We start from the raw sequence: 27842 nt of genomic DNA, 5'->3' as shown, positions 1-27842 counted from the left end.
TCTCCCAACATGAGCTTTACAAACAGCCCTTTAGTTCTGACCATGGATAAAACACAGGAAGCCTAAAAAAAAAAAAAAAAAATTTGTTCTACAGTGTGTCCAGGGGATAATTTCAGTAGTAATTTACTGAGATGAAAATAAATACTCTTTGTCTCATTGGTGGCACCTAATTGCCACCAGTTGAACGAGGTTTTGGATGTTCAACCCCTCATTACCCAGCAGCCCTGAGGAAGTTTTTCACCTCTCTATCATGTACTCCAGGTTGCAGAGCTTGGCCTCCCCAGAGGACACAATTTGGATGGCATAGGAGGAGAGGGAACGGTGGATAAATCCCCGGGAGTGCAGGAAACGCAGAGCGTCGATGATCTGGAGCAAAATGTGCAAAATGGTCTCTGTCTGCAGCACTGGGAATTCTGTACGCTGGGAAAACAGCCCCAAAAGCACCAAATTAGCATGGCAAGTCCTTAAACTTGATGTGAGAGACAGTTGTTCTTATTTATTATGGTTATTATTTGCTGCAGAAGGCAGCAAATGTGAAATTTATTGGAGGAAAAGGAGGAAATTCATTTTTTTTTGTTCTCAACCCCAAACCAAATAACAGGACCTTAAGAAGAAGAGAAAAATATCAAATGACAACAATAAAACACAGATAAATCTATTTAAAAAATAAGAAAAAGACCCAGAAACTCAGATACAGACTGAGGATTTTGTCTTCTTGAGGAAAGATGTTAGAGGTAGTCACTAAACTTCTGATGAACAATTATTTGAAATTCAAGCACTGCAGTTACCCTTTCATGGAGGATGCTGTAGAGAGAGCCAAAGTGAACCCTCTCATAGACCAAACGAGTTCTCTCCAGGTCACTGGACAGACAAACAGACATCAGCTGCAGCAAGTGAGGGTGGCGGAGTTTGCTGCAAAGGGAGAGGGAAAGGCAAATTTGCAAGGCAAATGTGAGACAAAAAGAAGGAAAGTCCCGGCCTGCTCAGTGTTTTTATCACTATGACATGAATGTTGGGTTTTCACTGGAATGCATCTCAGTGTAAATGTATTTTTCACTGAATTACTCGATTTTAAAAGATCAGGAGCGGGAAGAAAACTGTATTTCTTATCTGGGGAAGAAGTGCAAGCCCAACCTAACACTCCTGAGGTAAATCCCAATCCCCCCGAGGTAAATCCCATTCCTCCCATCCCTGGAGACCCAAAGCCCAGCTCCCATCCCACCTGCTGTGTTCCTGCTCTGCCAGGAGGAGATCAGCCAGGCGCAGCTTCCAGCAGTTCTGCTGGGGCTGGAAGCTCAGCTCCTTCACTGTCACTCTGCTGCCTCCCCACACCAAGCTACAAGAACAAGAGGGATTTGGACCAGATGCTTCCAGCAGTGCTTTTTTCTCTTTTTTTCCCAGTTATGGGGTTATTTATTGAGAATTTGGTGGTGCTCTGGTGCTGCCTGCCACTGGCAGGAACTTAAATTTGAGGGTCCTGCTCTTCCAAAATGACAATAAACTCATCCTGCTAAAGGTTGGTGGAGCAGGAAAGGTTCACTGCCCATAATCCCACCCCTTCCACCAGGAATTCCCTTCACCAAGGCCATCAGTGACACAAATCAGAGTTTTGGGGAGATTAAATCACCAATTTGTCAATTCTCTGTCTGCCTTTGAGACACAACCACTTGCTTAACAAACAACAGTCAGACGAGACTATATCACTGTAATTATTACCAATAATTACAACAATCACGTGATACCAAAGACTTTAAATAAATGCACGGCCTGCCCTTGCAATTCTCATTTCACCACAGGTTTGAGCAAGTGGGCTGCACACCTGGATAACCAGAGGACATCCTGGACTAAGATTTACAAGGATTAAATGCTGAACAACACCATCTGTGCAACCCTAAATGTATTTCCCACCACAAAGAGATCAATCCTGAAACACTGCCATCAGTGATTAGCCATAATTGGGTTAATATTGCTTGTGGGTTGTTGTTGGCCTCTCAGACATCAGTCTGACTCAGATATTAATCAATGAACAGCAGAAAACAAGGTGCAAGCAGGAAACAGGGAATAAATATAGAACAGACGTGGAAAATTACCCAAACAAAGCACTGGTACAACAACTTGCTGTGTGGTTGTAACAGACACAAAGAGGGGCTAAAATCTCTTTAATTCCACTTACTTGGTCATGATCATGTAGGGCCCCACGTGGTAAGAAAATGCTGGTTCATCATCAGCCTGAATCACATCTTTCTCCCCAATAATTGGGAGAGAGGCCAGGTAGCCCAGGTGGCCACTGCCTGCAAGATAGAACTGAAACAGGGCATCACCAACAGGAAAACCCAACTCCCAAATTCCAACAAGCTCATTAACAACCTGAGTGTAATCACTGTGAGGGCAGCACCAGCTCAAACATCACCATGAAATCTGAAAAATCAGGGCCAAAATCTGAATTGCCCAGTGAAGCTGGAAGAGGGAAGGCAGAACCAGTCCTTAGGAATTCCCACAGGTGATATTTAACAGGAATTTCTGCTGTTCCAAAGCAAACCAGGGCCTGTCATCCACCAAAGGCCTGGATATTTGTGCCTTTCGTGGGTTTTTCCCCATCTTTTCAGCAGAAATAAGAATGCACTAAAAGTTAAAATATAGCACAGGTGGGATAATTGCAGGAAATTCTGGAAAAAAAAAAGTTTTAATGTCATTAGAAAATCCCTACCCACATCATCTTACCTTCCCAAAACCAAAGCTGTAAATGTTCCTGGCCACACTGTGTTGTCCTTTCAGGAATTTTCCCAGTGAATTATCAGCATTTCTAAATACCAAAAACAAAAGCAATAAGAGTAACTTATTTACTCCAAGACTTGGATACAGAGAGAGAGAGAGGAAAAAAAAAAAGCAGAATTTCTGCCAGAACCCTGCACTTGACTGGTCCCACACACATAATGTGCATGTTAAAATTGCAAATTCTCGTGCAGCTCATTAAAACTTTTTAATTTTCATGATATTTATTTATTTAAAGCAAGATAACCAATAAATATGCACACACTGTATATCCTGCACTGCCTTTTTTTCCACAAGTCTGTATTTTTCCCAACATGTATCTAACACAAAAACTCCTGAAACAGTTGGGAACACACCCCCAGAAAGATCTGCAGTGATCTTAAAAAGTCAAAAAAACAATTTCATGCTACCACTTCAATGCTACTAAAACCCAGTGCTTGCTGATTTCAAGAGTTTAATTAATAAAGTTTCTCTTAATATACAGATATTTATCAAGTTTCTACTTAGAACTGTCACAACAGAAATCAAATGAATCCCAGTGGACTTAAATCTGCTATTGTCAAAAAGATACAAGAACTTGCTAATGTTAAAATAACAGAAAATGGAAATAAAATCCCTTGTTACCCTTGGACAAGGCCACCAAACCTCGAGGGGCTGCAGATCAAGGCCTTTGAGGAGCCAACTTTCCTGAGCAGATCTGAGGGAAGGTTCCAAATTGCAGCTTGCATGTGCAGTGTGCACTGCTGGATAAATTCCAGCATCTGGGCAGCAGGAGGAGGAGGGAAAAACAATAAATTAGGGCTTCAGAATAAGAAAAAAATATTTCAAATTCATAAATCAGGACTATTGGAAAAAATAAGTGGTTATTTGCAATATCGAAATGGGCATTTTGAGAAAGGCATTAACAGAAAAAAACTTGAAGAAAATCAATTACATGAAAATGGAAGAAAAGCTGACTTCAAACAGGCGACAAAATTCGAAAATTCACCCGCAGAAAATTATAATTCCAGGTTTCTTTTTAAGAGGAGCGTTGTGATAACAGAGAAAAGGAGTTTTAAATCAATATTGCAGCCGAGAATCAGCTTTCCACACAAATACCTGAGCACTGCTTTCCTTCCTGGCTGACAAAGCCCAGAACTGGGGAGTTTTGCCCTCTTTGTCGTGGACTCTGAGATCTCCTCCTTCATCCAGTAACCTGCTGAGGATCTGCTGGTTTCCTGAAAATGCAGCTGCGTGCACCGGGGTGCTCCCATCGTGGCAGCGACTGGGGAACGGCAAAAAAACGTTCAGCAGGGGGAAAAGCAGAATTCCTGGAATGTTTGTGCACTCCCAAATAAATAAACTATGAATAAATGAATAAACCATGAAAAAAATGGCAAATTATTTCTCTATTTAGTTCTGAGGAGCTCGGGCTAAAATAGCAATGGGCATCTTTCGTTTATGCACAGTGAATATTGTGTTTCACAGGATTAATTTTAAGGATTAATTTTCATTAAAATAAGTTTGATACTTAACTGATTGGCATTTAAGCCAGATTTCAGCAGCACATCAAATAACAGAATAAACAGAATAAACAAATAACAGAATAAACCTGTATTTATCTCTGAGGAGCTTTGGCTAAAATAGCAATGTGCACCTTTCGTTTATGCCCAGTGAATGTTGTGTTTCACAGGATTAATTTTAAGGATTAATTTTAAGGATTAATTTTCATTAAAATAAGTTTGATACTTAACTGATTGGCATTTAAGCCAGATTTCAGCAGCATATCAAATAAAAGAATAAACAGAATAATCAAATAACAGAATAAACCATGAAAAAATGGCAAATTATTTCTCTATTTAGTTCTGAGGAGCTTTGGCTAAAATAGTAATGTGCATCTTTCGTTTATGCACAGTGAATGTTGTGTTTCACAGGATTCATTTTCAAGGATTAATTTTCATTAAAAAATAAGTTTGATACTTAACTGATTGGCATTTAAGCCAGATTTCAGCAGCACATCAAATAAAAGAATAAACAAATAACAGAATAAACCTCTATTTACCTCTGAGGAGCTTTGGCTAAAATAGCAACGTGCATCTTAAGCACATTTTTGTTTATGCCCAGTGAATATTGTGTTTCATAGGATTAATTTTCAAGGATTAATTTTCATTAAAATAAATTTGATACTTAACTGATTGGCATCTGAGCCAAATCTCAGCAGCACATCCACGATTTTACCCAGCCCCAGCAGCGCAGCAGTGAAGAGACAGGTTTGACCCATGGAATTCACAGCATCAACAAAAATTCCTGCAAGGAAACCAAAGATTCCGAGGTGCTGCTTGTTTTAATAAAAGCTGCTGCTTCATCTCACAGCTCTGAGCTGCTGCAGAAAGGAAAATAAAGCAGCACAAATTAAAGAATAAAAAGAGCAAATGATATTTTATGTGATTTTTCTATAAGGATTGAAAGCGCTGCTTGTCCATGAGGATTTGAAATAAAGGATGGGTAAGCAACAAATGGTGCTTTTATGTGTTGTGTAAGGAATTAGTAAGGACTTATATGTACTGTTTAAATTAGAGGGATGGATGTATACATATACATACATATAGATATAGCTATATAAAAATATATAATATAGATTATATATATTTATATATAATATAAAATATATTATATATAAATAAACATAGCTATAAAATAAATATTAAGTAATTATATCACTGTATTTTAGGAGTATAATAATATATTAAAAAACATATATTATAATATTATATACATATATACTGTATTAGTACAAGTGATTGACACGAGCACACATAACACAGAAGGGCAGAATTAATAATTAAAAATTAATTAAAAATAATTATTATAAATAACATTACATAGCATATATTACAATGATCTATAACAACATAACAACATAACATAACATAATATAATATAAATTATTACATAATTATATATTATTAATAAATAATTATTCTTTACTAATTGGTCAGAGCATGGGGCTGATAACGCCAAGGTCACAGGTTCGATCCCTGCAAGGGCCATTTGCTTAAGAGATGAACTCTATGATGTTTGTGGGTCCTTTTCCAGTCAGAACCCTTTATGATTTCCAACATTTAGTGACTTTAATTAATCAAAATAATTAATTACTATTTGGAATTCATTATCAGCCGAGATGGTGATGACCATTAAAGGGCGAATGATGCGGAATCCGAACTATTTTTTAACCACGAATAAAAAAAAAAGGGCCACAAACCACTCAGCCCGTGTTCTCTCCCTCCCGAGCCCCAACAATAGGGCCGGGAACGGTCATCAATGGCGGGCGGCCCCTGCCCAGGCAGCACCGCCCGCCCGCTTCGCGCTCAGGAGAGAACACCCTGCTCCTCCTCGTGGCTTGTGACGCCGATCAGGTGCGATCACTCTCCTCTAGTGACCAACTACAGAAATGATCCCTGAAAGTATAGTCTTAACCTTGCCCCGCCGCCCGCGCGCCTCCCTCCCGCGCACACCCGCACGCAGCACACGCCGATCCCCGAACACCCGCCCCGCCAGCCCGCGCCAGGAGCCGGCGCGGCCCCGCCGAGCCCCCGCGGCCGCGGGAGCGCGCCCCGAGCCCCCCGGGAGCGCCCGCGCCCCGCGGAACGGCCGCGCGTGGCGGCGCGTGGGACACGCCCCCTTGATTTGCATGTTCTGCCCTCGCTGGCCAATCAGACGCGCGGGTGCTGCGGCTCCACCCCGAGACGCGCGGGACAGCGACACCGGCCGTGAGCGGGGCTGGCGCGGCCCCGAGCCCGCCCTGTGCCGGCGGCGAGCGGCCCCGAGCGGCCCCGCTCCGGTCCCCGACACGGCGGCTCCACCGACACCCGGCCCCAGCGGCTCACGGGCCGCAACACGCTCGCCCTCGCCCCCGCTCGGCAGCGTCATCCCAGCACCGGCTCGTTCCCCAGTTTGCAGAGCGCGTTCACGGACCGAGGCCAAGGATTCTTGTTGTTTTATTTTAATTTGTTATTTTATTTTAGTTTATTGCTGGTTTGTTGATTTACTCTAGTTCGGGTGGTTCACATAAAAAGCCGGCTCCCCTATTATCAAGCCTTTATTTATGCATTTTTATGAAGGCATCAGGATTCATTGCTTATAAATGGCATCCCTTTATTAATTAGGATTCAACCCCTTATTTACTAGTTGTATCTCTCGTTTCCCGTGCTGGTTAGTCAGCTTGTGCTGGTTTTCCCTCCGCTTGGGCCGGGGGGTTATTACGAGTAGGTGGTCAGTGGGTCAGTGGTCGCGATGCCCCACGGCTGCAATAACCTTCCCCCAGTTTCTGCTCAGTCCCGCCGACCTGTCCAGAGCCACTTCCTCTGGAGATCGCAAACCATTTTCCTTTAAACAAAGTATGAGCGAAGGCTCCGAGTTTCACAATACAACTGTTTATCTTCGCTGCCTGGCTGTAGCTTCTAATTACTTATTAAAAAATAGAAACTTTGGTTGCGTTGCGGAGGGGCTCGGGGATTATCAGCGGCACCCGCAGCACTGCGTGGGCTCTGCTGCAGCAACTGTGAGCCCCCCACAGCAGGAATAAATCCCCACACACAGCTTTGAGCTGCCGGATAAGTGAGGGATTGAGGCCGAGATCTGTTTTTAACCACGAATAAAAAAAAAAGGGCCACAAACCACTCAGCCCGTGTTCTCTCCCTCCCGAGCCCCAACAATAGGGCCGGGAACGGTCATCAATGGCGGGCGGCCCCTGCCCAGGCAGCACCGCCCGCCCGCTTCGCGCTCAGGAGAGAACACCCTGCTCCTCCTCGTGGCTTGTGACGCCGATCAGGTGCGATCACTCTCCTCTAGTGACCAACTACAGAAATGATCCCTGAAAGTATAGTCTTAACCTTACCCCACCGCCCGCGCGCCTCCCTCCCGCGCACACCCGCGCGCAGCACACGCCGATCCCCGAACACCCGCCCCGCCAGCCCGCGGGAGCAGCCGGCGCGGCCCCGCCGAGCCCCCGCGGCCGCGGGAGCGCGCCCCGAGCCCCCCGGGAGCGCCCGCGCCCCGCGGAACGGCCGCGCGTGGCGGCGCGTGGGACACGCCCCCTTGATTTGCATGTTCTGCCCTCGCTGGCCAATCAGACGCGCGGGTGCTATGGCTCCGCCCCTTTCCCGCCTTCGCGGCCGGGAACGGCGCCGCTGCGCCCCGCGCTGGGCCCACGACACGTCACGGGAGGCGGAATCGCCACCGGGTGCTCCCCTGTCCCTTGACATTCGCTAATGGACACCAGGTCACAAGAACGCCCTGCAACGCTACAGGCTTTGGGAAGAGTCGCTGGAAAGCTGTGTGAAGGAAGAGGACCTGGGGATGCCGCTCGATAGTAGCAGGTGCGCAGGAGCGGAGAGCGTGCCCAGGTGACCAAGAAGGCCAATGGACCGCGGCTTGTATCGGCAGTAGTGTGACCAGCAGGACCAGGGCAGTGACCGTCCCCGGGACTCGGCACTGGGGAGGCTGCACCTCGAATCCTGTGTCCAGTTTTGGCCCCAGCACAAACAGAAGGATATTGAGGAGCTGGAGTGTGACCACAGAAGGGAAAAGACTTTCGAAAGGGTCACAGATCTCATGAGGAGCAGTTGAGGGAACTGGGGGGGCTCAGCCTAGAGAAAAGGAACCTCCGGGGGTACTTTGACCCTCCCTGCAACTGCCTGAAAGGAGGATGTAGGCAGGTGGGGTCTGTCTCTCCTCCAGGGGACAAGTGACAGGATGAGAGGAAGCTGCCTCGGGTTGCATCAGGGGACGTTTCGGTTTGATGCTGGGGTAAATGTATTCACTGCAAGGGTTATCAAGCACTGGCACAGTCGGCCAGGGCAGTGGCTGAGTCCCCATCCCCTGGAGGGATTTCTGGAATGTGGTTGTGGCACTTGGGGTCAGGACTCAGGAGGCAGCAGGCAGCCAAATCTGAGCTCGCAGGGATAACCCGCTTATCCACAAATAGTCTGTTTTTTAACCACGAATAAAAAAAAAAGGCCACAAACCACTCAGCCCGTGTTCTCTCCCTCCCGAGCCCCAACAATAGGGCCGGGAACGGTCATCAATGGCGGGCGGCCCCTGCCCAGGCAGCACCGCCCGCCCGCTTCGCGCTCAGGAGAGAACACCCTGCTCCTCCTCGTGGCTTGTGACGCCGATCAGGTGCGATCACTCTCCTCTAGTGACCAACTACAGAAATGATCCCTGAAAGTATAGTCTTAACCCTGCCCCGCCGCCCGCGCGCCTCCCTCCCGCGCACACCCGCACGCAGCACACGCCGATCCCCGAACACCCGCCCCGCCAGCCCGGGCCAGGAGCCGGCGCGGCCCCGCCGAGTCCCCGCGGCCGCGGGAGCGCGCCCCGAGCCCCCCGGGAGCGCCCGCGCCCCGCGGAACGGCCGCGCGTGGCGGCGCGTGGGACACGCCCCCTTGATTTGCATGTTCTGCCCTCGCTGGCCAATCAGACGCGTTCCCGAAGCCTGGCGGCCGCTCGGCCCCGCCCCCACTCTCACCCTCATGAGAAGTGACGCTGCCGGCCGAGCTCGGGCTGTCGCAGTTGTCGCGACACGACACAAGGGACCGTCACCGCCCGTGCTGCCGCTGCCCCGGGACAACAGAGAAGAGCCCCGCTACCACCACCGGCAGCGCGGCACGGTTGCCGCCTGGGGTTGCCCTGGGTCCTGGCCTCTCCCGCCACTTTTAGGGTGGCATTCATGTACCAAAACGAACAACCCTCAGCGCACTGTTTAATGAATTCCGGCCTCTGCATCTCTGGGCTCAGCCAGAGCACCAGGGACCCCACACCACAGCCGACTGACCGGTATAAAGAACACAACACGGAACAGCTTCTCCCTAAACCACGTCAGAATTTGTAGCCTGACCGACACGGACTTCCACAAGTGACAAAAGGTAAATCCGGATCTGGTTCCCCTTAGACCCGTGTCACTCTCTGATCACCGCCGTTCATTAGAGACGCCACACCAAGTAAGACACCTTGCCCTTCACTAACAGATGGGTCGAGAATACCATCGGCCTGAATACCCCCATAAAGCCTAAACCCATGCGGCTGCTCCCGCCCTCACTGGGCGCCCACTTACTGTCACTGCAGTGAGAGGCTGCCCGCGTGTTCATTAGGAGAGAGAGAAATGTCCCTGGGCAAGGATCACCTCTCTTTGCTCATTCCAGCTCGCTCTTTAAACATGAAAAAAAAAAGGGCCACAAACCACTCAGCCCGCGTTCTCTCCCTCCCGAGCCCCAACAATAGGGCCGGGAACGGTCATCAATGGCGGGCGGCCCCTGCCCAGGCAGCACCGCCCGCCCGCTTCGCGCTCAGGAGAGAACACCCTGCTCCTCCTCGTGGCTTGTGACGCCGATCAGGTGCGATCACTCTCCTCTAGTGACCAACTACAGAAATGATCCCTGAAAGTATAGTCTTAACCTTACCCCGCCGCCCGCGCGCCTCCCTCCCGCGCACACCCGCACGCAGCACACGCCGATCCCCGAACACCCGCCCCGCCAGCCCGCGGGAGCAGCCGGCGCGGCCCCGCCGAGCCCCCGCGGCCGCGGGAGCGCGCCCCGAGCCCCCCGGGAGCGCCCGCGCCCCGCGGAACGGCCGCGCGTGGCAGCGCGTGGGACACGCCCCCTTGATTTGCATGTTCTGCCCTCGCTGGCCAATCAGACGCGCGGGTGCTGCGGCTCCACCCCGAGACGCGCAGGCCCCGCCTGCCCCGCCCTGCGGACTCGCAGTTCTGGATGAGCACAACCCGAGATCCGCGATCCTGTAATGCAAACAAAACTGCACCGAACGTTTGGTTTCATGTACAAAATCCCCTATTCCTATGTGGCTACAAATCTGGTTGTCAAAATGTTTAAGGTCTTAAACCGTACCTTAAGCATTTGGCAGGACAAACTAAAACCCCATTCCTACAGCTGACATTCAGAATTTCAGTTTTACAGTGCCTCATGTCCTTATCAGCACTTTACTAATAAAAGATTAGTTTTCTTTCAATTAATTAATTTTAATATATTTTTTTATTCGAGAACTATTCCTACTTAATGGAAAAGGCAGCTATAAATAATTTTGCTAATATATTTCACTCAGAAAACGGTATTCTACAAGCAGTATTCTGGACTATTTTTTACCAGAAATAAAAGAATACAGGAAAAAGTAAATATTTTCTGCCAGTACTTATCTAAACTTAGCTATTACCTTTTTTCAGAATCTTCTTCACTTTCATATAGTTCCCTTCCCTGACATACTCATGAAGGTCAGCCTCCAGGGAGTCTCCTTTTATACTTCCAAGCTTGACTGGGCATGGAAATGGGAGAGGGATGGGATGAGCCATCTTCTTTCCTGAACAGAACTGCGAAAAGGTAGGAAACATCATCACTCTGCAAAGCACCTCAGCGTAAATAACTTATTTCTGACTTCAGAACCTGCAGTAGCTTAAATTTATGTCTGCTTCCTGCAGAAATATCCAGAGATGGAAGGGGAAAACAGCCTCCTGCCCTGCCTCAGAGTGCCCTGTGGGAACGGCCGGTGCGGGGGCACAAGTGGGACGGGAGAGGCGTCAACCGGGACATCACAGAACCCGCCAGGACCAGCAGCCTCTCAGAGGGCACATAGGCGGCTCTCATTCAGCGGCATTCCCGAGTGGGGAATGCCCACTCCAGTCCCTTCCCAGAGCCCACGGACACCCGCGGCCCAGGCAGATCCGCTCACCCCGGCCCGAACGGCCCCGACGAGCGGGAACGGCCCCGACACGCGGGAACGGCTCCGCGCATGCGCAGCGCCGCCGCCCGCCAGGTTCGCGCCAGGGTGGGGCGGGGGCGGGGCCAGACCGTGAGGGGAGGGATCGGTGGGCGGGGCCGGGAGCGATCGCTGCTCTCTGGGCGTGTCCGGGGCGCGTCCGGAGCGACCCGGGGCGTGTCCGGTGCCGGTGCGGCCCGGTGGCGGGGTCGCCATGCAGCGGGAGGTGGGTACGCTGCCGCTGGCCCCCGCCCTGCGCGCACGCCTCGCCGCCGCTGGCTTCCAGACGGCGCAGGAGCTGCTGGACACCGGCCCCTGCGGCCTGAGCAAAGGTACCGGCGGCCTTCGGCTCCGCGGGGCCTCCCCGGGATCTTCCGGGCCCTTTCCCTTTCCCCTTCCCTGTCCCGGCCCCTGAGACGCCCCAGTGAGGCCTCCGGGAAATGGGCACGGTGAATAATAAAGACGATTCTGGTAAAAGATCTGCTGACACTGATGGATGGAAATGGGATGCAGGAAAACGAAAGGATTCTGTTAGGCTCATTCTTTCTCTTTCCCCAGCTTCGTTTTTCTTTTTACTATGCGATTTAAACAAAACAAGCCTGTTCGAAGTTAGAAAACTGCCTTTTTCAAGGAGTGTGTAGTGATTCCTCCCTGTGAGGGTGGTGAGGCCCTGGCACAGGGTGCCCACAGAAGCTGTGGATCCCTGGATCCCTGGAAGTGTCCAAGGACAGGCTGGATGAAGCTTTGAGCAACCTGGGATAGTGGAAGGTGACCCTGCCCATGGCAGGGGTGGAACTGGGTGGTCTTTACAGCCCCTTCCAACCCAAACCAGTCTGGGATTTTGATTATCAATAGTTTTACTATCTATGACAATAAAAGTTTGAAGATCACATTGTTAGTACCAGGGCTGTGTACATGTTGTCCTGAGAGGGTGAATATGGATCATTTTGTGTCATGCTGCAGAATCAGTCACTGCTTGTAAAATAAAGGTGGTGTTTTGTGGTTTTGGCTTCTCTAGAAATTGGAATCTCCAGGGAAGAGGCACTGGAAGTGCTGCAGGTGGTGAGGCAGGAATGTCACGGAGATGCAGCAAGGACAGCTGGGGGATCAGGTGCCACCAGGAAATGCACAGCCCTGGAGCTTCTGGAAGAAGAGCAAGCCCAGGGCTTCATCATCACCTTCTGTTCAGCACTGGACAACATCCTGGGAGGTGGAGTACAGCTGACAAAAATCACTGAGATCTGCGGAGCACCCGGTGTCGGCAAAACACAGCTGTGGTACTTCATTGTCCCATGACTTGTGTGCAACCAAGAATCACTTTTTGTTTAACTCAGCTGAGAAATAAGTCCATTTTTCTTGTTGTCATGGCTGCAGTCTCTGATTCTTCTCCAGCATTATAAATATAATAACAATTGTACTGGTCCCTGTCCCATGTATTCCTCAGCAGGAATGTCACTCCAGGAGTGAGCTGGGACAGCTCTGGGATGCAGATACTGATCTCTATTTCTGTTTGCCATGGCAGCATGCAGCTGGCAGTGGATGTCCAGATCCCAGAGTGCTTTGGAGGCGTTGCTGGAGAAGCTGTGTTCATTGACACTGAGGGAAGTTTTATGGTGGACAGAGTGGTGGACATTGCAGCTGCCTGTGTGCAGCACTGCCACCTTATTGCTGAGGCTCAGCAAGAAGAGGGTAGGTTGCTAATTCATTTCTTTCTGGAGGAGGCAAGGATGGAGTGAAACAAGTGTCTCGTAGGCTGCAGTGTTACTTTTGGAGTGTTTGCCAAGAGCTTTTTATTTCCACCTGTGTGTCTCAAACCCTGAACTACATCGGTGTCTGGAGCAGACTGAGCTGGGCTACTTCAAAAATAATTATTTTTCTACATGGTGATTTTGTGAACATTTTGATCTTGGGGGTTTTGGGCGGCGTGTGGGGTTTTGGTGTTTGCCCTTCCTCCTTTCCTCTTTTCTTTTCCTTCCTTCCAGTTTTTTAGCACATTAGTGATCATTTTTGCACCTGTTGAGCAAAACTGAGTGTTTTGTTTCAAAACACAGGAACAGGTGGGGAAGGAAAAGAGGAACAGCAGAATATTATGAGGCAGTGTTGCTGCTGAAGGCCCATAGAGTAAAGCTGAAGCTGGAATTCAGCTCCTCCATATAGTTAATATAGCCAGACTGCTTTTAATAAGAGTTTTATTCTCTCATCAGTCTCTTGGGGATGAGGACACAACTTTTGTGTTATTCGTGGAGAATTTATGCACCAAACTTCTGTTTCAACTGAGGTTTTTTAAGACTCTGTATTAAACGAGTTACTGCCTGTATATTAAACAAGGGATGATTAATAGTCCCTGATGTCCTCTGGTGGTGTTCTGGCTTAAAAATGATTTACTGGAGAAGTTCTTGCTTCAGAAATAAATTTTTCATTGTTGGAGGCCTCCCTTGGAGGCTCCAGAGTGTCTGTGCAAATGCTGGGATAGCATCTGCTCACCACCTTCCTGACTTTCAAGCCAGATGGAAAATATGTTTCCACACTCCTTACCTTGCCTGTTCTGTTTCTGGGGGCTTTGCTGTTGCTATGTGTGGAGGGCAGGGTTTGGTGGTATGATGAAAGTAACAATATGCTCGTACAGAATTCTGACTCATTTACTCATCTGTTTGTTTTGTTCTCAGATCATCAGAAAGCTTTGGAGACTTTCTCTCTGGAAAATATCCTCTCTCACATCTATTACTTCCGTTGTCGTGACTACACAGAGCTGCTGGCCCAGGTCTACCTCCTGCCAGAATTCCTGTCAGAGCATTCCAAGGTAAGGGTTGTTGCAGGCTTCTCAGGAGGTGTCACTCGTCTTCACACTGAAGGTTTTTTGTCTGCTGTAGTAGCAGGAGTAAACACCTTGGTACCTCATCAGCTTGGCAGTAAAATATTGGCTGATAGCAGAGTACAAATGTAAAGCCTTCTGCTTGTTTGCCTTTTTGTTCCTGTCCCAGTTACTCTCAAGAGTAATTTGCTTTTGCCATCCTCCTGAATTTCCACTCTGAGTTGAGGACACTGGGTCTGTGCTGCCACATGTTCCATTTCTGTGAGCACTGAGCTGTGAATCAGCACAGAACTGCTCCACACAAGAGCCTCAGAGCAAGGGGGGTATGTGGTGACCATGAGGCTAGCATCAGAAAGGCTTGGTGCCACTGTTTTTGCCCTAAAAGATCACTGAGCAACAGAAATATCCTGCACCATCCAAGTGACTCTTCTTTTCTGTGCATTTTCTGTTGCTACAAGCAACCAGAGCTTGCAGCTTGACTCTTGGGTGGACTGCAGCCAGAAAGTTTCTTAGTACCTAATGTCTTAGAGAAATGCTATTGTAAGGCAGATTTTCACCACCTCCCCTCCAGATTTCTGGGTTCTGCACTGCAGATCACTCCTTGTCAGGATCTGAGAAATATGACTGTGCCTTGGTCTATCAGAGCACAAATCAATGTTGGATTAGAAAGTCTTTTGTATATATTGCAAAATTTTTCATTCATAGGAGCTGTTGTGTTCTTGAAAACACAGATGGGAGCCTCACTTTTGCTCGGTGTAGTCTGGTATTTCCCTTTCCCTGCCAGGTACTAACGGTGCCCTGTTGTGTTTGCTCTTGTGGAAAGTACATGGCTTCATTAGCACAGTTCCACTGGGCTGCAGCTCCCTGGAACCATCTGTGCTGATTATCTGGGCTTGGCCTGCAGCCTGAAGTGCTGAAGGTTGCAGAAGAACCACAAGACCTTCTGCTGATTCCTTGGACAGGCTAGAAGCGACTTGACAGATTGCTCACTGCAGTCCAGCTCTCATTAAAATTAGTCTGATTCCTCTGGAGCCGAGTCTGGGACCACAGGAAGCCTCCAGATTTTAGGGTTTTTAGGAGAGAGAAAAAGTTGTAGAGGTTTAGAGGTAAGAAAGATGTAGAGTTAGAGCTCCAAATGTGCCATTTAGAAATATGAATTAGTTTGAGGTCTTGTAATAATATGAGAACGACTGATAGAAAATATTCTTGTAATAAAAAACCTAATTCTTTAAGGTCTGCTAGAAATTTAACTAAGTTGCATCTTACCTAGACATATTTTTAATAGCCAAGTTATATAACCACATATACATTCCTGTCTGGCATGAGTCATGTTTATACTGTTAAACTGATTGTTCTTAAAGGAATGATACATGAGGAAGATGTACAGACTCGTGGAAAAGGATTTGTAGGAAGAAGGGAAAATGAGAATACAATGAATGTCTTCTTTTAATCCCAACTATTTAATCTTCTTTTGCAAATTAAGAGGATTTTTTTTTTTTCAGTTGGAGACCCAGGACCATTTCACAGTGATGTCTGTGCAGGCTTGTATGTTCCAGTCATAAAGAGACTTTCCAGTAATGAGTTAAATCAGTAATGCAGAAAATCAGGATTTTTGTGTCGTTTCTGCTTTATCTTGTGCAGTAATGCAAGAGCTTGTAGATGTCAAGGATCTGAGTGACACCTGAACATGCAGGCACTGTAACACCATCCATCTCCCTCCTGTATTTCAGACTTGGGTCATCAAAACAGCCACAACAAATGAAGTTAGAATAAATCAAAATCCCAGACTAATGTTTATACAGTGTCGTGAGGGTGATGAGCCAGCAGCTGCAGTGTGCTCTGACTTCAGCTAATGATTGCCACAAAAGAAATAATTCAGCAAAGCAAACATCTTGAGGCAAGATAGATCCTCAGCTCCAGTGCAGTGTGCCTGGAATATCTTTAGGCATCTGTTAAACATGTTTCCAAGACAGATCACTGATAACAGCTGAATTATCTCAGCAGTGGCTCCAGAGAGCCTGAATTCTGATTTGGATTTGGATTTACTTTTTTGAGGAAGAAGGTGGATTAATTGATGGTTGTGGAGAGTTGATTGAAGTACAGTTCTGCTATTTAATGATTATTTTCTCCAGCTTCTCCTCTGCAAGGCTTTAAGTTCAGCTTTGCCAGCTGTATTCACCTAAGGATGATATAAAACACTCCAGTGCACTTAAAAACAGGTCTTGCTGCTTTTTGTCATTTTTTTATAGGATGGTAATGGCAGTATTTTATCTTTTCTCCTGCATTTAGGTCCGTCTGGTGGTGATTGATGGAATTGCCTTTCCCTTTCGCCATGACTTTGAGGACCTGTCGCTGCGCACGAGGCTGCTGAACGGGCTGGCACAGCAGCTCATCATCATAGCCAACGACCATAAATCAGCTGTAAGTCCAGGGCAGGCTTAAATCCCAAAAGATGCTACTTTTTTTGACAAAGAATTAAGGAAATGTGAATTGCTTTTGTCTCTAAATAGCAAAATAAAACTGCAGTAAGACCTTCCGCATTCACTCTTGCTAGTTTAGTTGGTAAATATACAGAGATCAGAAAGGTAAAACACCTAAAAGGTGGCAAATTCCTAGACTTGCCAAAATAAGTAAAATTTGCATCAACAGCATTCTGTGGATCTTAATTAAGTGGTAGTATGGCATTTCTAATGCTGTTTGCCGTCATCTCCAATGATTTGCTTGGACAAGGAATGCTCCTCTGGTGACTTTACCTACAAAAAAAACTCAGAACATTCAGCAGTTCCAACACAACTTTCCACTCTCTGTTTAAAAATAAACTATGATTTTAGCATTCCTAGGGAGGAAAACCACTTTATCTGCTGGATTGGTCTCCTCTTCTGGCATCCATGGAAACCCAGAGCCTCCTTCCTGGGCATTGTTCCTACGTCACTGATGGTCTGGAGGCAGCAGACCCGCAGCCAGCAGATGGCACTGGGAAGCTGCAGCTGTTCCAGAAGTTGTTTTGGAAGTCTCTGGCAGCTCAGAGAAGCATTGTTTAGGAATTGGAGCTTCCCCAGCCCTCAAAATGGTGCTTGTGCCGCTAAGAGTGTCCAGGTGATTTGTGACCTTGTCACCCACAACACTCTGGTGCAGTTGGCTTTTGTTCCAAGCTGCTAAAAATAAAACTCCTCTTGTGCTTCCTCTGGGAGCTGTGGGAAGGGAAGAGCCCAGCATTCCCAAAGTGTCCTGACATGAGCTGTGGAGCTCCTTCCTGCTGCTCTGGGCACCAGGGAGATGATGTTCTGGGGTTTGCACAACCTCAGGTTTCCTGAGTGCTTTCCCCCACAACCTGGTTCCTGGTGACCTTGAAGAGCAGTTGCTGTCACTGGACAATGTTTTTCTTTGGTCAAGGATGAAATACATAAATAATTTCTTCTGAACCAGGGAGCAGTTTAGTACAAAGTTGCTAAATAAACTCTTGCTAAAGGAGTCAGAGCTTCAGGAATGGTTTTACTTGGATTTGCCCTCTTGTTAGTGGTGTCTGAGTGAGTTCCATGAGCTGTGAGCAGGCTAAATCCAGCCTGCATGCCAGGGATTGCTTGTCAGGCAGCTCTGGATGCTCTAATATGGTAGGAAGTCAGATCCTAAAGCTGGACTCGGAGTGAGGATGCCCAGCCCTTCTCCAGCAGGGAGATGAGGCTATTTGGGGCTGTTACCATGCACTTGTGATGAGTTACTTCTCGAAAATGTGCAATATCTGTGCTGGGCTCTCAGCTGTGTGTTTTAGGGTGTGCTCAGTGGAACTGTTTGCTGTCACACACTTTTCTGAGCTGCTCCAGCAAGAATCATCTGAATATGTCAAACAATGGAACTCTCTAGGGTCTTAGATGGGTACAATTTTTAATTTTTAATGAACTTTGTCATTAATATTCCTGGCTCTTTCCTGTCTTACTCACCCCCACTTCTACCAGGGATCGAACCTAGACTGTCTGTGAGCCTCCCACAAGTGATTTGGGCTGCGAAAACACTCCCCCACTCTGTCTGTTCACTTCCATTCTGCTTTGTGTTGTACCCACTTGTGCATTTTTAGACTACAAAGCACAGAAATTCAGGTAATCACCAGGCTAATACACATTGTGAGCAGCACCACCAAGTTAATTTACCCCAGGGACTGAGAGCTGGCTCCTTGTGGAGGGCCAGTGCAAGTCACCTGCAGCTAAACACAGATCCAAACAGCATTTAGGACAAATGTTGTGGGATAAATTAGTTGTGTGGAGCTTGCCTTCCTTGGGGAGGGAGAAATTGAGATTTCTTTAAAGTCTTGAATGAAAGAAATCTCCTATTCAAACCAAAAATAACATTTTGCAGGTTTCTCTTAATTTGTTCTGAAAAGATGAGGTACCTTTTCAGCTTCTCCTCATCACAGTTGCCAAGAATTTTGCCTGAGTAACTGCTTCATCAGTAAAAGCTTTTTTGAAAATTCCCTCTCTTCTCTCCCACCACTAATATGAATACCAGGAGATTTTCTTATTTCTTTGCTTCTGTTTCCCCTTTCAGGTAGTTCTGACAAACCAAATGACAACAAGAATTGGACAAAGCCAGTCCACATTGGTACCTGCTTTAGGTAAGTGTTTAGCTTTGAGTTGGAAATTGATATATGAGTTCCTTTCCTTTGGCTTTATGTACCAAGAAAAATAATTCAAAAAATGTACCTGGGAGCAATAAACCTCTAGCAGGGATGTGGTGAGGAGAAAGTTAAATCACTCAAAAAAGAACCCAGCTTAATGGTTGCATACCCCAAACTAAGCTGCAATTTCCTAAATTCCCTCAGAACCATTCACTGCCTCTCCCAAACAGTCTAAATTGTTTATTTTCCCATTACCCTTGAATATGTCCCATTAATTATTTGCAAAGGCATTTCTTATTTGCTGTATCATTGGAATTCTCTGCAGTTACGATGTAGAGGGAAGTTCTGTGTGGGATCCTCAGGCACAGCCTGCCCTGAGCCAGGTTAAAGATTTTTTTTCTAGGCTGCTCAATTTTGCCCTGTAATGAGCAGATACCTCATCCATGCCTTTCTGCTGCAGTCACAGGGGAAAATAAAACAGTTCTGAAGTGGAGATTTCTACAAATTAAGGAAAGGTTCAGCATTTAAATCTTATTTCAGGCTGTAGCTTTGCATTATTTTATGATTCATTTAAAGGGCACAAATCCTTCAGTTTCTGTGAGCTAAGTAATGATTCCCTTGCTCTGGAGAGGAGAGGGAAGGGGACAGTACAAAGGCAAAGATGTTCCCAGAGTCTGTACAGGTACCAAACCATTTGGCAGAGATATAGGGTAAAATGAGCAAACACAGCCCATCTCCTGCAGGAATGTGAAGAACGCGGAATTTGGAGCTGTGCAAGCAGATCCAGCTCCCAGGATCAAACCCTTTTTGTCAGTTTTGCCTCTTGCTCTCTCTGATGGATTATTTTTGGCAGCCTTTCTGGCTACAAACTCAATTAAAGCTAATAGAGTCTGTCTTTTTTCACTGGCCAGCATTGTTTGGGAGCTGTTGTGTTTGTTGAGTCATGGGGACAGTAAAGAATGTGAGGACATTCAGGGGAGGTTATAATTCCCAGATATCCTGCCTTGCCTTGTGCATAATTTCTTTCACAAACAATTAATTTGACATGACCTCCTGTGGAACTGACTGTGACTCTCCCCAGTGTCTGTGACCACAGTATTGTTAAACTGAGCAGTGTGAACTCTTCCAAAAATGCATCTTGGTCCCAGTTGGGAAAATATTTAACCAAGTGGTTTTGATGCTCTGCTCTGAAGAGATGGTGTTTCAAAAGTCCCATCATAAAGGCTAAGGAACCTCCTACTCCTCCATGGTTTGGTGAAACCAAAGGAACTGTTGAGGGAGGGGTCAGCAGCAAACCCCCAAGTAAAATCACTAAATTGGCTTTTTTCCCCCATTGCCTGAGAAGCAGTTTTTTCATGAAAGCATTAATCTCTAAATTCTTATTCAGCTCCTTAGCAGAAGGGAAGATCTTAATTATGAGAAAAAAAAAAGAAAGAAGCACAGATGCTGCAAGGTATTAAGTCAGGAGCTTTATGAAGGGGACAGCTTTCTTTCCCACTAGTGATAGCTAAGCTGGGTGTTCCTAGACATTTCTACTAAATATATTTAGAAAGGAGGTCAAATACTAATCTACAGGCAGTTCAACTCTGAAATATCTCATTTTACAGTAGCATTTTTCACTCATATTCAATGCAGTTGGAAATGTGTTGGTGTGGAATTTGTAGCCATTGTAAAATGTGTTTTGATCTCTGCCTCAGAGCCATTTCTGAGAGCCAAAATCTTTAATCCCAGCTCAGATATAGTGGAGCAAGATCTGGCAAGATGCCCATAGGGTCTAGGTCTTCATTACAGTGGGATCATATTTTTTTTCTTTCACTCTGCTCTAATAAATACCAGAGCACAGGGGGCACGAGGGGCTAGGGATGTGGAGGAGACCAGGGAGGGGTGGACAGGAAAGAGCAGGTGGACAGGGGAAACTTGACTGGTTTAAAATGCAATCCAGCTTTGTACTGCTGACAGGATAGACAGAGGAAAAAGCACCCAATCAAGATGTCTGTACAGTGACTTGTGGTCAGGTGTGAGCTGAAACAATGGGACTGAGTCCCTGGAGCAGGGTAAAAATCCAAACTTCCTTCTCTCCACCACACCTTCCTTCTCCTTGCTTTTGGTTGTGTTATTTTGCATTTTGCTGTCAGAAGCAGAAGACTGCTTCAGGGGCCTTTAATACTTTAATAATCGTTGACTTTCTCCCAAAGCTGGTATCCCAAAGGGACTAATGTTTACTCATAATTATGCCTGAGAGACAGAATATCGCAGTTCTGAAGTAGGATTTAGACCTCCTCACCAGACTTCTTCAGTAGTAATTAGGCAAATCTCTTCTTCAAGCTGCCTCTGTTTTCAAGACTTGTCTAGTACCTGTCCTTTATTAGGCATCCATAAAATTTTTCTACAAATATGGAAGTATTGCATCAAGATATCCATAAAACGTATGTACTACAGAGGTTATTCCTTGTTTCGGTGTATTTGTTGTGAAATCCTTGCAAGGATGAAAAAGATGAGATACATCACAGCAAAAAAGGCATATTTTGTTTTAATCATTGTTGGGGGAGGGGGTTTGAAGATTAATTTTATTTCAGCTTGCTGCTGAGGGTGGTGTAAGAGATAATGATCTGTCATTTTGTGTTCCTTAGGAGAAAGCTGGGGACACGCTGCCACTGTCCGTTTAATCTTCCACTGGGACAACAGTCAGAGGTGAGGGAAAATGTGAGGAAAATCCATGAAAATACAAGAATGGCACTGGAAAATCTTTCAAACTGGCTATGGGGGCCAAGCAGAGGTTTGAATTTGGCTCCTGGCCTTGCTCTGCTACATCCCAGACTCCCAAGGCTCAGGAATTTTCTCTTTCAGTCTGGGACAGTGTGGGCTGAACTGTCAGGTTCCTCCTCCCCACCATGGTGGGTTCTTCCTGACAAGATGCCATGGTTTATAAAAGTGTAACATCGTAATGGCAGTTGTTCATACACAAGGATTTAGGATCTGGTGGCTGAGTAGAAAATTTCATTTACTATCTTCATTTTGTGAGATAAGGTTGGGGTTTTTTTTTTGAGTAAAACTTACTTTAATGTGAATTTTTGCCATAGACTCAGTGCAGGTATTGAGCTGGTGGGTCACAAGGTGATTTTTATGCCCCACTCTGAAGAGGTGCAATTTCAACAGTCTTATTATAAAGAATCTCCCACTCCTCCATGGTTGGTTGTAGCCACTATAATTTCTTTGAGAAGAATTTTTTTTGCTTCAATGTTTTCATCCCCTGTTAGTCCAAAGCCAGAGATGCCAAAGAGGGTTTTAAAGCCACGTAGCCAGTGACCCTCAGGACAGGCTGCTGACCCTGAGCTTCAGGGCTTGAACCTTCTCAAAACAGTGTGAAATTCTGTTTGTTGCAATGAGATCTCCTCTTGTTTCCTGATTCTTTTTTCCCTTCTTTACATTGCAAGGTCATTTCTCTTTCCTGGTCAGTTAAATTTGTCCTGTATGTAATATCACCATGCAGCAGCTTGAGATTAAGGAGCTGTGCTATAATTCCCTAATCTTGTGCAAACAGTGAGCAAAAATGCTGCTGGAATGTTGTTGTGCAGAGTTTTGCTTGTTGAATTTGAAAGAAAAATGCAGTGACACTTTCTTGGGGAGTTTTGTTTTTACATTCTAAGTTTGAAGGCAATGCAGGATGATTACAGCAGGCTGTTTAATTTGGAATTAAATTAACATCACTGATTAGTTAACAGTCTTTTTAGGACAAGTTGCATCAACATAATGATTGCAGAGTGAACAAAAGTTAATTTTATATATGAAAAGAACTTTTTTTCTTGTGCAACAGAGCTAGGAAGGCTGCAAATAGAAGTTCCAGAAAACAAGCCAAGGACAGACAAACCTGGCTTATTTACTGATGTAAATCTGCAGCTGACATGGAGTGGGGCCTGCAGAAACAGCAACTCTGGATACAACTGTAAAAGTAGAAATAGCTCAGTGCTGTCTTATTTCTGCACAGGCTGCCCATAGCTGATGATCCCATTGTGGTTTTGTTGTTTTGATATCAGGTTATTGAGGTACAAAGATCATTTGAGGATCCATTTGCCTTTTATAAAATACTTCTGAAGTGTCTTTGGCCAACTCTTAATACCTGTCTCCTCCTTTCTCTCCACTACTGAAAATGTCAGAGATGAATTCTAAGGGTTCTCTTTGCTGGGAGGAAAGATCCAGTTGAGTCAGAGGCTCCAGCTGAGCTCTTGTGAAAGCCTGGCTTCTGCAGCTCCAGATTTGGGCAATTTTGTCAAGTATAACCCAGCATTTGAGTGTTCTGAGGAATTCCCTGTGTAGCTAACATGAAGTGGCAGCGTTCCTCAGGCTGTAATTACGTGCTCTCTAATAGAATGGCACCTCAGGGAGGAAAAAACCCCCCGAAAATAATTAACAGGATTTTTGGCAGGGTGTCTTGCTACAGAGAGCAGAACACTTTCTAGATTGGCTTATGTAAGTGTGAGTTTTGGGGAGGTGGGCATGGTGCAGCCCTGGCAAGGGTTGAATACCCCTTTCCTTTTAAGCTGCTTTGCAATTTTCTCTCTATATTATGCAAGCATTTACTATAGAACACAAATCAAGGTGTATTGCTTAGAATCTAAATGCAGCAAATCAGGGAAGTGTCAGAGGAGAAATAAAAAGGAAACTATTTTCTCAAGGTTGTGCTGTGTGTCAGTGGCAAGGGCAGGCTTAGAAATAGAACATCTCCAGCTGCTGGGTTATACTGACAGGCTTGTGAGATCTCTGGAAAAAGCCTCCCTGGAAGTACTGGAATTCTTGAAGGTCTCTCCCAGCTTTGAGAGGTCAAAGAACAAGTGATTAATGGAGTAAGGAAGAGTTGTGCTCAAAACCCTTTTTGTTTGCATTTTAAGAAAGTGACATTCGGAATTAATTGATGATGAATATTGTTCCAAAAATGTCATCAAATACTGTGATGAAACAAGGCTAATTAATCATTCACTCTTTTTAGTAGGTCTAGATTGTGTTTGAGCTGACAGGTCATATAAGGATGGGAATCCACAGTTTGAATGACCTATATGAAAATACATCCCTAAGAATTCCACTGGTACTGTAGGAAAACTTGTGTCTAGTCACTGGCTATTTGGTATGTTTATTAGTGTATTAATTAATTAAAATTACCTGGGGTTTGTTTTACCAGGTTGGCCACGTTGTACAAATCACCGAGTCAGAAGGAATCCACCGTAGCCTATCACATCACAGTGAGTATTCCTTTGGGGATGGAGATTCACAGGTGGGAGCACAGTGTCAGCTGGAAAGAAATTTCACACAAATCTCAGAGTGGTCTTTGCTTTCTTAGTGTTGCTTTTCAGCTGCCTTCTGAAGGGAAGCATTAATAGTGGGATATCTCCAGATTTAGGGGTAATTTGCTCATTTTTTCTTTAGAAAAGTGGTCCAGAGTTTTGTCTACTCAAAATACTTTTGATTTCCAGATCAAACTTCCAGGCAGCCTGTCTGCCTCTGTTCTGCTGCTGGTGCTGCTTATTTTATCTGCCCCTGATGTTAACTTTTGCCCTAAATGCAGTTACCAGGAGTGATCTGAGCCTTCATTTTGGGAGACCTGAACAGTTTTCTCTCTGTTCAGGTAGGGTGCGGTTTCTCAGGTGCCTCTTTGCATCTGTTCCAGCTGAGTTCATCTTGAGGGATGAGAATGACCAGAAGTAAACCAGGTTTTCCAGAGGCCTCACCAGTGCTTTGTTCCATAGGTATTTCCCCAGCTCTTTGTGTGGTGTAACCCACCCAGTTTATCCTACACTGACCCTGCACCAGCCAATATACACAGATTTTTCTCTTCTGTCCCTATCATAGAAGGAGATTCCAGCTTATGGCTGGAGTCCTTATTCATCCCTAGTTAAATCCTGTGATTATTTCCTGTTGTGGAGTGCTTAGATACATATTAATGAGAAGAGATGCTGTCTAAGCTGTATTTAGGTTTAAAAAGACAGCACCACTCAACCCTTACATCCTCAGGTGTCAGATCCATAGGTACAATTCCATAACTATTTGCTACATGTCCTCATGGAAACATGTTGCCATAGCATTTTCTGCAGATTTTAATGCTGCCATCAGATGAGGTCCTCAAACTCTCAAACAGAAATCAGATTTTTTTTTTTCCCCACACTCCTGAATGTATTCACCTGGACAGAAGAAATACTGCAAATATATACTTTTATAAAGACTGGAAGGGGAAGTGGGATTACATCCCAAGGTTGTTTGGATCATGTGATGTGAGTCCTTTTTTTCTCCAGCTGACAAACAGATGGATTTTATCTTAGTTTAATTGCCTTTTTCTTTCAGTTTTATAAGCACCATAAGACAGCTATGCTCTCTTCTGTGTGAATGCACACTATCTTGAAATGGAGTTGAGAGTGAATCCTAATCGAAGATTAGTTAAAATTTAAGATTATCCCTGTGTTTTTTCCCTTAATCCTGATGAATTGCTTCAGCAGATGATTTCTTTTAGTAAAAAATGGATTATCCCCATTTCTTTCATGAAATTCAGGTCTGATAACAGTCTGCTGTTACCATTTCTCATTCCGTAGTTAAACTGAAAGATGCCAATACATGTCCAGTGTTTCCAATTCAGATTTGTGTATAACCAGCATACAAAAAAAAAAAAAAAGATACTTAAAAAAAAAATTTCCTTAGGACTCAGAAATGTGCAAATGAGGTTCATTGGTACCATTTGCAAAGCGTCTGCTCAGTACCCATGAGCTGATGAAATGTGTAAATTCATGAGTGAGCTCTGGGATTTTTTTATCCCTGTCCTTTCCAGCACACTGGAGTCAGTCACCACTCTGAGGGGGCTGTGGAACTCCTCTCCCATGAAATCCTTTCTTCCACAGGCTGATAAGGATTCATTCTTAAATGCAGAGTATAGAAATGGAAATTGATTTATGCACAAGGGAGTAAGTAGCTCGGCTGATTCACCTGAATTTCCCAGGAATGTGACCTGATTATTTCATAGTGAAAGACAGAGACCCAGGATCTAAATTCCGGGTAGGAATTGTGTTCCCCTGAATTGTGGAGGGTGTGCCAGGCCAGCAATGGGAGCGCTGCTCAGGTAATAAAGACATCTACCCTTGCCAGTCCTGCTGCAGAGGGTGTAAATCCAGAGGACATCAAGGAACAATTCAGAATGACAGAAGACTGAGCTTTGTCCTTGGTTCCAGCAGGCACATCCTCACCATCTGAAACTCACTACCAAACCTCACAAATATACACAAAATTCTTGCATTTTCAAGGTACTGCCTGGAACCAAGTGCAAGACACCCATCCTGGGCAGCCTGCTTTATGTTCTGGCCCTTATAACCCTTGGAATGCTTTCACTGGGAGTCAGCATTCTGGATTAAGTGGATACTTGGCTACAGATCCACCTTTGTGCCTCAGGGAAATGGCAGAGATTAGATGCAGTGAAACATTAAACTTGAAGATTCCCCATTATGCTCTTTAGAATAACACTTGAGTTGCTTATAAATAGCAGAGGGGCTGCACAGATCCTGCCCTTGTAACACCTCTTGATGCCTGTTCCTTTAAAAAGCCTGGGTTGGGTGAGGTGAGGCATTCAGAAATAGAAATACAGAATGGGAGACTTAAACAAGACATTTTGCTGGGATTTGGGATTGATCTTGGTGTGGGACACACTGGCATTTGGGAAGAGTCACATCTGATCATAATTCTGCCTGCTTTCCTCACACTGCACCAACCCAAAATGTCAGCGTTCCTGAAATGCTCTCGTCCCCACATTGTCTCTACTTGAGCATTTTGGATCAGCAAAGCAATTTTGTGTTCTGATTAATGCCTTTTCCTCGCTAAGTCTGCACTCAGAGTCTTCACTGAGCTGTCAGCAGTGCTCTCTGCACAGCATTTGTCTGGAGATGGGAATTCAGAGAGTTGCAGGCTTCACACAACATCTCATCATCTCCATCTGCATCCATGACATGTTTAACTAACTGACTTGGAGATCTTTCATATTTTAAAATGGTTAAAAATTAAATTGTGAGCTGCAGAAAATATGAGTGGTACTAGGCCAGATAGATCACTTCAAGCACTCTCCTGAGTAGCAGCATGTAGTTTTCACTTCTACATTTAGTTTTTGGCAGTCAAAGGTTTTCATCCCATTGTGTCCCATAAATTACTATGCTGGAAGAGTCTTTGCAGTCTAGAGACAGATTCAGCTCTGCTGTTCTCTTACAATGTCTCATTGATGTTTTCAGTTCATTAAGTAGGTACACGGAACAAAAATATCCTAGGTTGTAGAAATTCACAGTTTTGTTTCTGAAAATGACTGAGGCAATTAATCCAGTCATCTCCTTGCTTCTGTGGGAGCTGATGGATTTGTCTTTTGATTTATTTAAATAGGCAACATAAGTTAATTTACAGAGAAGCCGTTTTTCATAGCCATAGGGGTGATAAACAGTAAAATGAAAGTGATAGCCTGGTTGGTGAAAATAAAATATCTTTAAAAAACAAAATGAGCAGACATAAGTTGGCACATGTGTTGTAAAGTTTGCAGTGCTGAGCTTAACCTGGTCTATAAACATTCAGTGGCTGCTCATCCCGAATAAATGACAGCATGATCTTCTGGGGACTGGTTACTCATGCTTTCTATCCCTACAAGCCTTAGCACATGATTTTCCTTCCATCTTCCAGTCCCATGGCTTCCGAGATGTGCAGCCTCCAGCTGTCACTCACAGCGCACAAGGAACTGAGCTGAACCCTCGGAAACGGCCACGGACAGAGGAGGAGAAGCAACAGTGATTCCAAAGTGGAATGTTAAAAACCTGCAGGAGAGCAGTGGCAGAGTGAACACGCAGCCAAAGGCAGCCTGAGAGACTCTCAGCTTCACTTCCTGCTCAGGACTTTATTTGA

The 27842-nt window shown here is 45.5% G+C and overlaps 2 protein-coding genes and 4 non-coding genes across 6 annotated transcripts in view; 1 reads left to right on the top strand and 5 right to left on the bottom strand.

The window, feature by feature from the left end:
• The window catches only part of TEX14 (testis expressed 14, intercellular bridge forming factor), a 29185-nt gene extending 18030 nt beyond the window's left edge, over positions 1–11155 (bottom strand). The window contains exons 1-9 of the mRNA XM_088066248.1: positions 10978–11155; positions 4944–5058; positions 3871–4036; positions 3397–3533; positions 2722–2803; positions 2174–2304; positions 1223–1336; positions 789–912; positions 242–420 (exon numbers count right to left, since the gene is read on the bottom strand). Coding sequence (XP_087922374.1) covers positions 242–420; positions 789–912; positions 1223–1336; positions 2174–2304; positions 2722–2803; positions 3397–3533; positions 3871–4036; positions 4944–5058; positions 10978–11155 — 1226 coding nt within the window. The remainder of the gene's footprint in view (positions 1–241; positions 421–788; positions 913–1222; positions 1337–2173; positions 2305–2721; positions 2804–3396; positions 3534–3870; positions 4037–4943; positions 5059–10977) is intronic.
• LOC148182627 (small nucleolar RNA U3) lies at positions 6012–6225 on the bottom strand. Its single transcript, XR_015774475.1, has one exon. It is a non-coding gene; the product is annotated as a small nucleolar RNA U3 (small nucleolar RNA).
• Positions 7427–7640, bottom strand: LOC148182626 (small nucleolar RNA U3). The gene has a single exon (XR_015774474.1). It is a non-coding gene; the product is annotated as a small nucleolar RNA U3 (small nucleolar RNA).
• Positions 8776–8989, bottom strand: LOC148182625 (small nucleolar RNA U3). The gene has a single exon (XR_015774464.1). It is a non-coding gene; the product is annotated as a small nucleolar RNA U3 (small nucleolar RNA).
• LOC148182624 (small nucleolar RNA U3) lies at positions 9990–10203 on the bottom strand. Its single transcript, XR_015774476.1, has one exon. It is a non-coding gene; the product is annotated as a small nucleolar RNA U3 (small nucleolar RNA).
• Positions 11156–11673: 518 nt separating the features above from the next.
• On the top strand, positions 11674–27763 carry RAD51C (RAD51 paralog C). Its single transcript, XM_014254902.2, has 9 exons — positions 11674–11849; positions 12536–12794; positions 13040–13206; positions 14184–14317; positions 16619–16750; positions 18869–18935; positions 21569–21629; positions 24112–24172; positions 27624–27763. Exons 1-9 carry the CDS (start codon positions 11732–11734, stop codon positions 27729–27731), a joined length of 1107 nt encoding a protein of 368 aa, XP_014110377.1. The 5' UTR covers positions 11674–11731; the 3' UTR covers positions 27732–27763.
• Positions 27764–27842: the final 79 nt, after the last annotated feature.

This window comes from Pseudopodoces humilis, chromosome 23 (genome assembly GCF_049639895.1).
Source record: "Pseudopodoces humilis isolate 2021_Gansu_Grassland_sample_001 chromosome 23, ASM4963989v1, whole genome shotgun sequence".
NCBI classification, from domain to species: domain Eukaryota; kingdom Metazoa; phylum Chordata; class Aves; order Passeriformes; family Paridae; genus Pseudopodoces; species Pseudopodoces humilis.
This window is presented reverse-complemented; position numbering and strand designations above follow the sequence as displayed.